At 34.2% G+C, this 11403-nt stretch overlaps 1 protein-coding gene across 1 annotated transcript in view; it reads left to right on the top strand.

Annotated features, from left to right (window-relative positions):
* Positions 1-7474, top strand: part of LOC111691867 — a gene marked incomplete in the record, with an annotated part of 9598 nt that extends 2124 nt beyond the window's left edge. The window contains 2 exon segments of the mRNA XM_023455283.1: positions 1-990; positions 7446-7474. Of these exon segments, the coding sequence (XP_023311051.1) occupies positions 1-990; positions 7446-7474 (1019 nt within the window).
* Positions 7475-11403: the final 3929 nt, after the last annotated feature.

Here is an 11403-nt window from a genome sequence, read left to right on the forward strand (position 1 = left end):
CTGTTATGTCATCCACTGATGAAGGAGTTGAACAACTGCATAATCCGATGAGGTTTAGAATAGCCAGTTACCGTTTCTCAAGTAAACACCACCACATCGATCCTTCAGAATTTTTCACAGAAATTTATCCTAAAGTACTTTCCGTCGCTTCAAAATACCTTTCAAAATGGTGCGCTTTGAAAGTAAATTTCGAATTGTTTGCTGCATATATAATACCTGGCAAAGACATGTTCGATCTCAAATCTTTTAATACTGAAAATCAAATTATAACAATTTCATCTGATTTATCTAAATTATATGAAGAATTAATTAAAATAATAATAAAAAAAATGTCTGAATTCCAAGAGCGTGATTCAGGATGGTCTTTGCAACAAATTATGTTCTTAGAAGTCAACATCAACAAATACAATCCACTAAGAGCTTCTTCATATATTAAACTGCCAAAGGAAATTGAACGTAAAAGAGCTGTTATAAATATTCACAATCAAGACAACAAGTGCTTCGCTTGGGCGGTGAATGCTGCATTATTTCCTGCATCTGTACATCCAGAAAGAATTTCATCCTATCCACATTTTTCTACAGCACTGAATTTTGATGGTTTGGAATTCCCCTTGAAGCTGAAAGATATTCCAGTGTTTGAAAAACTAAATAATGTGTCCGTTAATGTGTTTGGTATTAATAGTTTATTTAAAAATGGTAAGACTGTTTATGAAATTGTAGGACCGTATTATTTCACTAAATCTCGTAGAAACATTCATATAAATTTACTACTGGTAACTGATGATAGCGGAAATAGTCATTATTGTTACATTAAAAATTTAGCTAGGTTAGTGTCTGCACAAAAATCGTGCCACAATGGTAGACCGTACATATGTGATGGCTGCCTACAATTCTTTAGAACTTCTGAACATCTGGAATCACATCAGACTCACGACTGTAATTTTCTTTGTACAAAATTACCAACCACTGATATTAAAGTTAACAAATTCGGTGAGTCGCTTCCGAAAAATTTACTTAAATTTACGAATTTCGAGAAGCAGCTTATTGTTCCTTTTGTAATATATGCTGACTTTGAAAGTATTTTGAAACCGATTCAAAATGCGCAGCCATCTGATGAATCTTCGTTCACAGTAAAGACATATGAACATGATCCGTATTCATTTTGTTTTTACGTAAAATGTAATTTTGATAACTCTTTATCGGAACTGGTATCTTACCGTGGTGTAAATGTAGCCGAAACATTTATACAAAAACTAGAAGAAGTTGCAATTAAATTGTATAACGAATATTTCAAAATTGTTAAACCCATGTTACCACTTTCTGATTCTGAACAAGAAATATTTGATTCAGCCATGTACTGCCATATCTGTAATCGTCCTTTTGATGACCTTCAAGTCAAGGTCAGAGATCACTGCCATCTAACGGGAATTTTCCGTAACGCCGCTCACGTTAATTGTAATTTAAACTACAAGGTACCAAAATTCATTCCGGTAGTACTACATAACTTGAGTAATTACGACTCTCATTTATTTATAAAAAAGTTGGCTTTAAATCAAGAAAAGATTGATGTTATTGCTCAAAATAAAGAAAAATATATTTCATTCTCAAAAAAAATTTAGGATTCTTTTTATTTAATGGATTGCAACATTTATTTACTCGGCCCATTTTAAATCACAAAAATTATTATTAATATAAATAAAAATTATAATAATATAAATTAATTAAGTAACAAAACACAAATTTACACAACCTTAGTTCTTATTTTTAATAATTATTTAACTCACGTATGAACTCATTTAACGAATAAATTGAAATGACAGCTTAAATTCTCTTGTTATTTACGTGGAGACGCGAAAAACAAATGAAAATCGTAACCGAGCGACTTATTTTTTAACTAAAAATGGAGTACTTACTGGTAATTTTAAAAATGATAGCTTACTAAATTACCAAGCAAAAATAAATATAAAATACACGGTCTTGTAAAATTTTTAATTGATTATTAATTTTCGCTGTTCAATGTAATAATAAAAAATGATTTTATTGTATTGTTCATAACATTTTTACAAGGATAAAATTTGTTTAATAATAATGATAACCATAAAAATAATAATAGTAATAATAATAATAAAATTCGTTTGATAATTATATTTTTAATTGTTATTTGTAATTATAATTAACCGAAGCTGCAATGTAGTCTGACGCTTGGACGCGCGGCGTTCTGACAGGGCTTTACGCCTGGCGCGCTGTGATAAATAAATTTATATTGTTTAAACTAATCGCGAGCAGTGAAATTTTCTTCCGGAATCTTAAACTTAGATAAATAACGCATGTGACTGATAAAAAAAACTTAAAATTTTGACCGAGAAATCAATGAAATTTTCATTTGTTAGCTTAAAAGTTAATTAACAATATGATAATAAACAAATAATTTTTAGTTATTAATGTTTTCTTAAAATATATATATTTGACAGTAAATCCTGAAAATTTCATTAATTCATCTTTAACGGTTGATTTAAAATCTAATTTTTAATTAGTGATGGGCCAATCCGAATGAAAAATCGGAAACCTTCCGATTGTAAAAATAATCGGAACGTTCCGATTATTCTGATGCCTATTCCGATTATTGCGTTCGGTCAGTATACCCATAGAGAACTGAAAACTGAATTGTGGAATTGTGGTGAAACATTTACCTTCCGAAGTCTGTGTGCATTGTATCGTCATTTCATAATCGTTTTGTTTAGTTTCATGGAAATCGCAATTATCGGTTTAAAATGTAGACATTAGATGATTAGCATTTTGAATTGCTTACCAATGTATTCCGCATGTGTGTTAAGTAAATTCTGATATGTAGAAAAACAAAGACATGTCATAATTATCTTCCATAATGTGAATCAATAAAAACGTTAATTGCAAATTAAGAACTGAAATAATGTGTACAATAACTTACTAATAAAATTACTGGCTTTCACTCACATAAAAAGTAAACAAAATAAAAATATAAATACGCAAAATAAGCATTATTTTATTTAACAATGAAATAACTTTCTTCTCAAAAATAAACAAAATTAAAATATAAATATGCAAAATAATCAACTTTATTTTATTTAACAAATTAAAACGTCTTTCTTATGAAAAATCAGTGCTATTTTCAANTGATGTTGATTGCCTGGAGAAATTATTGTCAGTTTGCTGACTTTCATTAACACTATTATCGTCATTGTTTGTAGGTTCAACTCTAATTTCACCTTTTTCAGCTTTATACTGAATCGGGTGCTTGTTCAACAAATGTTGCGATAAATTTGTAGTACTAACAAAATACTTTAATGTCTTTTTACACAACCGGCAGGTTGCAGTCTTCTTGTCTGATGACAATTCGAAAAAATTCCAAACAACTGATCTTTTATTCGGAGCCATTATCTAACGAAAATTAAAACAATTACTTATGTTAAAAAACTCACCAAGTAATAAAACTGGATTTAACTTTATACCTGTCTGTAAAATATATATTCTATTCACACAAAATATAGTTCAGTTTAAATAAAATTATTTTAAAAAAACTAATGCCCTCGCTAGTGCCGATCACACAAGGTGTTTGTTGAATAATTAAATTACTAAAACCTAGCTGGCAAGAGATACCAAGATATACGCGCATATTATTTTCTTATATTGCTAAGTAAAAAACAAAAAGGGTGCCGCCCGCCATATACTCGTACTCGTATTAAAAAATTAACATAGAGTAAATACGGAATGTAAAATAATCGGATTGTATTCCGATTGTAAAAAGATTCCGAGTGCTAATATTCCGATTATTTGAATCATCCGATTATGCCCATCACTATTTTTAATTAAAAATACCTAAAATTTTAATTGTAAAAAAAAATTATTGTTAAAATAAAAATTTTTAAAAATCGTTTGGGATATCAATTTTTCATGGTAACTACTTATGAAAAAAATACATGGACTTAATTTTTATGATCAAGTGGAAAATAGGGGGTCCACTTGACGTGATCTTGCTCATATACAAGCAATTTAAAATTTAGCTTTAAAAACTCCAAAAATTGGATGAGCTCACACCAAGTTCTAAAAGGGACAGCCATTTTAATTATAAGAACATCAGTTCGTATTAGTTAAAAATTTTATATAATTTAGGATAGGCAAGACACAATACACGGGCGAGTGGTTAAGGTAGTATAAATTAAAATTCAAATATAGTAAATTTTTAAGAAAAGCCCAGTCCTTGTATTGTACAAACTATAGTAGGATAGAAAAGGTAGAAAAATAAAATATTCTTTATTATTGTTCAACATAAAAATTTAGTTATAAAGAAGCCATTCCTAATCTAGTCAAAAAGTTGAAGTTTGTTTTCATATAACCCAATTAAATAATTTAAAATAAATATTGTATAATAGGTTAAAAACTCTATTTTTTGGCGTGCTGCATTGAACAAGTTTATGTATGAATGATACAGAACCGACTCCTGAGATCTAAAAATAAAACAAACATCTGAGTAACAGCTAGCAAGGGATAAAAAAAATAATATACAAGGTAAAACAAAAGAAAGGTTTGTATTAAACAATTTACAGTTAATCAAAAGAAAACCAAAATAACGCAACACACAATACATTACACAAAATTGACAAAATTAATATTTTCATAACAAATACCTAGAAATTAAAATATATAATAAATTTCTTAACAATATTTTAGGTACATTCAGCTGTGTTAAACATTAAAAAATAACTTCTTGGGGAAAGATAAATAAGATTCGGAATTAAAAGCGAAATAAGATTCGGTATGTATTTTTCTAATTGATCGAAAGGCGACATCTACTGAGATATTAAGGCTCTAAATCTTAATTCACGAAATTACTTTGAAAATATTATACCTAGACGGTAGTATTAAATAAAGTCAAAAAAATATCTAATAATAAGACATTATATTANAGCGTCGACTGCTAAATGTCATTGTATTATTATTATTATTATTTTTTTTTGGAGCGTCGACTGCTAAATGTCATTGGCTCCTTTAGTTTTGGATTTGTAAAACGATTTTGTCATAACTTTTTATATATACCAATGGCCTTCAAAAATTCTAATGTGTTTCTAATTTCAGTATAACTATTTAGATTTTTCTGTAGTTCCGGTGCTATATGTAAAAGCTGTCTCTGCACATCATAACGGGGGCACTCACAGATTATGTTATGAACAGTGACTGTAATATCACAATGGATACATCGCGGAGCAGTTTGCGCTAACAGCAGTGTTGATGAGTAAAGGCAGTATGACCTATTCGCAACCTGTGGACTCTGATCATGTCTTCTCGAGGTAAGTTAAATTGTTTGTATACATTTTTTTTTGAAATTTTATTTTGCAAAGAGGATTTCATGTCAGAACGCTTAATCATTATAATATCGGGGGGATCCTCTGAGGCGGAAGCCCGAGCAGCGTCATCAGCGAGTTCATTTCCAGCAATACCAATATGACTAGGGACCCAAAGAAATGTAACATTGAAAGAGTTTTCCATAAGATTTTTTATTGCCGATTGGATAATTTGCGTCATAGGATGCTTTGTGTACATGCTCGTTATACTTTGTAACACACTCAGCGAATCGCTAACAATTAGGAAAGTTTTGTTAACAGGTCTCATTTGGATATACAATAGAGACTGCCATATCGCATATTGTTCGGCAAAAAATATTGATGACATTTTATGCAAAGTCCATTTGAATACTTGACCAGTTACAGCAAAGGCACAACCTACTCCACTATTTGTTTTGGAACCATCAGTGTAGATAATTTCTACGGGAGATGATTCATCTATAATTCTACGGAAATTTTGAAGGTAAATATCTCGCGGAGTTGATGTTTTGTTGAATATATGTAAGTCCAACCTTACAGAAGCTGCTTTCACATTCCATGGTGGAATTTCGCTAGGACCTTCCACCATCACATTTGGGAGTTCAACAACCCCGATGCTTACTAGGAATTCTTTGAACCGAACCCCCAACGGCCTCGTAATAGTAGGTCTACTAGAAAATGAGTTATCTGGTGAAGATAAAAAGTTGTGATTTGGGTGGTTGGCATTAGATAACACATTGCTTATGTAAGAACTCACTAATCTATGTCGTCTGACTGTTAATGATGGCATACCTGATTCTTCATATAGTTTCTGAATTGGATTTGTGGGAAACGCACCAATGCAGTATCTAATTCCTGCGTGATGGATTATATCTATTTTGCGTAACAAACTTTTGGGAGCAGACGAATAAACGGCACAACCATAATCGAGGCGAGATAGAATGATAGCATTATAAATTCTTATTAAGCATACAGGATCCGCACCCCATTTTGAATGAGCTAATGTTTTAATTATATTTAAGGACTTGCGACATTTATCAACGAGTGAATTAATATGCTCGGACCATGTTAGTGCCTTATCGAAAGTGAGACCTAGAAACTTCACAGAGTTTACACACTTTATGACAATATCACCTGCGAACAGCATTGGGTCATAATGTGGTTTTCTGAGTTGGCAAAAATGAATGCAGTGCATCTTTTCTTTGGCAAACGTGAAGCCTATGTCCTCACCATTCTTAAAGATGGAATTTATTGCTGGTTGTAGTTTTCGAGTGATTTCTCCCACTGTTTTACCCGAAAACATTATCGAAAGATCATCGACATAGAGATATCGTGATATTGAATCATGAATGTTTTCAGCAATTTCGTTTATAGCAAGGGCAAATAGGGAGCAGCTGAGAGTTGATCCCTGGGGGGTTCCATTTTCTAGAGTGTAAATCCCAGAATGAGTAGTTCCGATTCTGACACAAAATTTCCTGTCACTCAGAAAAGATTTTATGAGTAATGGGAGTCTACCACGTAAACCGTATTTATAAATTTTTTGTAAAACACCATATCGCCAGATAGTATCATAAGCTCCCTTGATATCAAAAAAGACAGCGACACAATGCTCTCTTTTCCTGAAGGCATCTTGGATAGAATTCTCCATCGCAGCAAGATGATCCAACGTGGATCTACCTTTTCTAAAGCCAGATTGGTATGGCACTAAAATATTTTCTTTTTCCAGGACCCACATCAACCGATTATTAACCATCTTTTCGAACAGCTTCCCTATACAACTGGTTAAACTAATTGGACGAAAACTCGTAGGGAAAAGAGGATGTTTGTTTGGTTTTAATATGGGAACAACTATAGCCTCTTTCTATTCAGCAGGGTAAGTATTTTCATTCCATATTTTGTTAAATATGTTTAATAATACGATTTTTATTTCAGTGGTTAAATTGTTTAACATATCGTTTACCACGTAGTCCAACCCCGAAGCACATTTTTTTGTCTCGTTTAGAGCAAATTCTAATTCCTCGATGGAAAAGAGAGAGTTGTATGATAGATCTTCGTTTGTATGAAAATTTAATGTTATTTCTTTTTCAGGTTTGGTATTCAGAAAGGAAGGATTATAATTTGCTGAGCTACTTGTTAACTGAAAATATTTAGCAATTGTCACAGATATAACATATGGGTCTGTTGAATTTTCGCCTGTGTCTGTGAGTATACAGAAGGGTACATTCGAACCACATTTGCCACTTATTGCTTTTACTTTCTTCCATACTTCACCAATGTTTGTGTTATACGATATTGTTATAGTATAATTATTCCAACTACTTCTTTTACTTTCTAAAATGATCTTTCTAGATGCGGCTCTTGCTTTTTTAAATATAATAAGATTTTCTACTGTGGGAGATTTCTTGAAGTGATTTAGAGCCGACTTTTTCTTTTTAATTGAGTTCTCAACTTCCGTATTCCACCAAGGTACTATACGCCGAAGAGGTTTTCCAGTGGATTTTGGTATGGCACTTTCTGCGGCAGTGATTATGCTATCTGTAATACTTTTGGCGTCATAATTCGATGGATGCACTAAATTATTTCGGAAATCTTGCCAATTTGCTCTTTCTAAGATCCACTTCTTTGGGGTGGATTTTATCGGCTCCTGGACTTCTGTTTCAATTAGAATAGGGAAATGATCACTATTATGGAGATCTTGTACAACTGACCATTTTAAAGAGCTTGCCACTGCAGTAGATGATAATGAAAGATCAACAGCATCAAAAAAATTTGAAATAGTATTAAAACTAGTGTGCGACCCATCATTTAACAGAACGATATCGGGTCTGTCTAGCCACCTCTCAAGGCTGATTCCTTTAATGTAACTCTTTGTAGATCCCCATAACGGGCTATGGGCATTAAAGTCTCCAGTTATAACGAAAGGTTTGGGAATTTGAGCTATGATTTCATCCAGATCCTTTGTTTGCCAATGTTGATCAGGTAAGTATATATTACAAACAGATAGTTTCTTTGGTAGTAGCATTTGAACTGCAACAGCTTGCAGATTATTTGACGACTGAATTGCAATTTCTCTATATGGTACATTATCCCTCAAGAAAATAGCAACACCCCCACAAGCTCGTTGAGCATTCATTACATCACGTCTAACAATATTGTACCCTCGAAGAGAATACAACTGATCTGGTCTGAAATTAGTTTCCTGAAGACATAGGCACATCGGATCATATTGGAGTAAAAGCACAATATCGCAATATCGTCTGATCACTCCTCTACAATTCCATTGAATTATTTTGGTAGCCATTTTTGTTTAAATGGATCAAATCAAATAGATAATAATAAACAAATTAATAAACTGTCAAACGATTAAACGAATTAAAATAAAATTAAATAAATAAAATGAAATATATGTAAAAAAAAAGAATAAATAAAAAGATAGACAAACAAATAGACAAAAAATATCACAGATAATTATCACTAATCTGAAATCTGTTTTCGAGGCTTGCCTTTTGGCCAGCCTCGCTTCTTCGGTCTAGAACTCGTACCTGCCATTTGAGAGGCAGAAGAAGTATCGTCCCCCGAAGACAGGGATACATGGTCAGGTGATGTTATCTCTCTTTTGCGTTTTTCAGTGCCAGTGATAGATGTTTTTGGCGGTGAATCTTGCTTTATCAAAGGTGAAATTGCAGCTAATAACTTAGGAATTAATTGATCAATAAGAGAATTATAGTCAACATTTGGAGGAGAAATTGTAGCCCTGGCATACGAAACATTCGGAGTCGGAGTGTCGATAACGACTTTTTTTTTGCTTTGTAATATTTTCTTTAACTTTAATTTCCGAAATGGCAGTTTCCTGTTTGTACACTGGACAGTTGCGAGACCTAGCCGAGTGAGATCCATTACAATTTACACAGCTCAAAGGGTCTTCACATGGATTACCAACGTGAAGAGGTTTATTGCATATGCATATTTGTTCTTTATCGCAACGAAGGGAAGTGTGACCAAATTTTTGGCATTTAAAACAGCGTAACGAGGGAGGAATATATAATCTGACTGGCAATGAATAAAAGGCAACTTTGACTCTTTTGGGGAGATTAGAATGATTAAAGGAAAGTATATGATTTGGGGAGTCAATGAGATTTCCATCCCGCTTAACCTTAATCCTTCTGACAGCTAAAACGCCTTGATCTTTAAGGCCTTCAAGAATTTCATTCAATGAGCAGTTAAGGAGGTCTGGACAATATATTATTCCTCGAGATGTGTTTAGATTATTGTGAGGGACAACCTCTACTGGAAAATCTCTTAATTTTTTAACTTTAAGCAGACATCTGGACTGTGCTGCAGAAACCGTCTCTACTAGTAAATCTTCCCTGATCTTACTTATTTTCTTAGAATTGTCAATCAAATGTATAAGTTTTTCTCAATAATGAAGGGATTCACTCTACTGAAGTCTCCTTCAGTTCTTTTCACAATCAGGAACCGGGGTGGAATTCCCGTCTCCCGACTTGTGTTGGTGGGGTTTTTTTGAGGTGGATCCCCATCCATATCCCTTTTTTGAGAGGAGGACGCCTCTATATTTTTATACTCTGTGTCCATGCAGGTCCCACGAGTCGGCTCTGAAATATACTCGACCGTAGCAGAGCAAGCTTACCACGGAAGGGCTACATTACAACCGAAGTTCGCCAGGTGTCCGGAGGCAGCCGTTTGCGACTCTCTCACGCGAAGCCATAAAATCCCGCGGCACGGCCAACACCTTGGATTACGGATTTATTTTCCTGGTTTACTCCAGTAGATCCGCCGTGTTCTGTTTAAACAGGGTCACCTCGTGAAGGTTGTGGCTCTTCACCACGCACGGACGGTCTTGGGATAGCTCCCTCATGGGCTGCCATTTCCACTCAGCTGGTCCCCTGGAGTCAGTGGCGAGCAGCTAGACTCTTTGACCCCTATTATTATTGTTGTTTTTTAGTTGTAGATATGTTTGAATATGTTTGACCATCTTGCGTCCAGCACTCCTCCAATCTGGTCCTCAAATTTTAGAAAACTCGTCGCCACATTTCAACAGGAATATTGGTAATGGTCTCCCGAATGTTATTCTTTAACTGGATTGTATTGGCCGGGAGATTGGTGTAAACAAATACTCTTTAAATATCCCCACAAGGTCCGGTGATCTTGGGGGGAAGGGGATATCACCAAATCTGGAAATAAGCACGCCTAGAAACAATTCACGTAGACTAGTCATTGGTGCTGCTGCTGTATGTGCCATGGCACCATCCTGTTGAAACCAGGTCGAATTTGGGTCATATCCAGGAAAGTTCTGAAGAGCCGGAATAAAAAAAGTGCGAATCATTTCACAATACCGCTGGCCATTCACAGTAACAGAGCGGCCACGGGCATCTTCATAAAAGTAGGGCCCGATTATTCCAGAAGACGATATGGCACACCAGTCACCTTCTTAGAATGCAGTTGTTTCTCGTACTTTTCTTTTGGGTTAGCTGGGGCCCAGGAACGACAATTTTGCTTGTTGACATATCCTTCTAAGTGAAAGTGAGCCTCATCACTGAATAAAATTTTGTCCAATCCACCTTCATCCCAAAACATATTCATCATGGTCTCACAATAATTTTTTCTTAATTCGTAGTCTCCGGGCTTTAGAAACAGCAAAAGTTGAATTTTATACGGATGAAAGTGTAACTCGTCCTTTAAAATCCTTTGCAGACTTGACCCATGAATATTTAGATCCTGAGCACATTTTCGTGCGGATCGCTTAGGGTGGTGTGTCACAGCCCGCCGTATAGTCTCGATGCTCTCGGGTGTTCTAATAGACTTTTGTTGACCCGGGTGCTTGCGGTTTGCCACATAACCCGTTTCTCGAAATCGTTTTACCCATAATTTCACTAAGTTTGAGGATGATGCATCATTTACTCGGCGAATGTTGTAATGATTACAGAAATGTCGCCTAGCCACAACGTAAGAATCGTTCGATTTAAAAAAAGCCTCTACCATAAACGCGCGTTGCTCTCCTGACCACATCTCCATGTTTACTAACAAT

This window comes from Anoplophora glabripennis, unplaced genomic scaffold (genome assembly GCF_000390285.2).
Source record: "Anoplophora glabripennis isolate ALB-LARVAE unplaced genomic scaffold, Agla_2.0 scaffold494, whole genome shotgun sequence".
NCBI lineage: Eukaryota > Metazoa > Arthropoda > Insecta > Coleoptera > Cerambycidae > Anoplophora > Anoplophora glabripennis.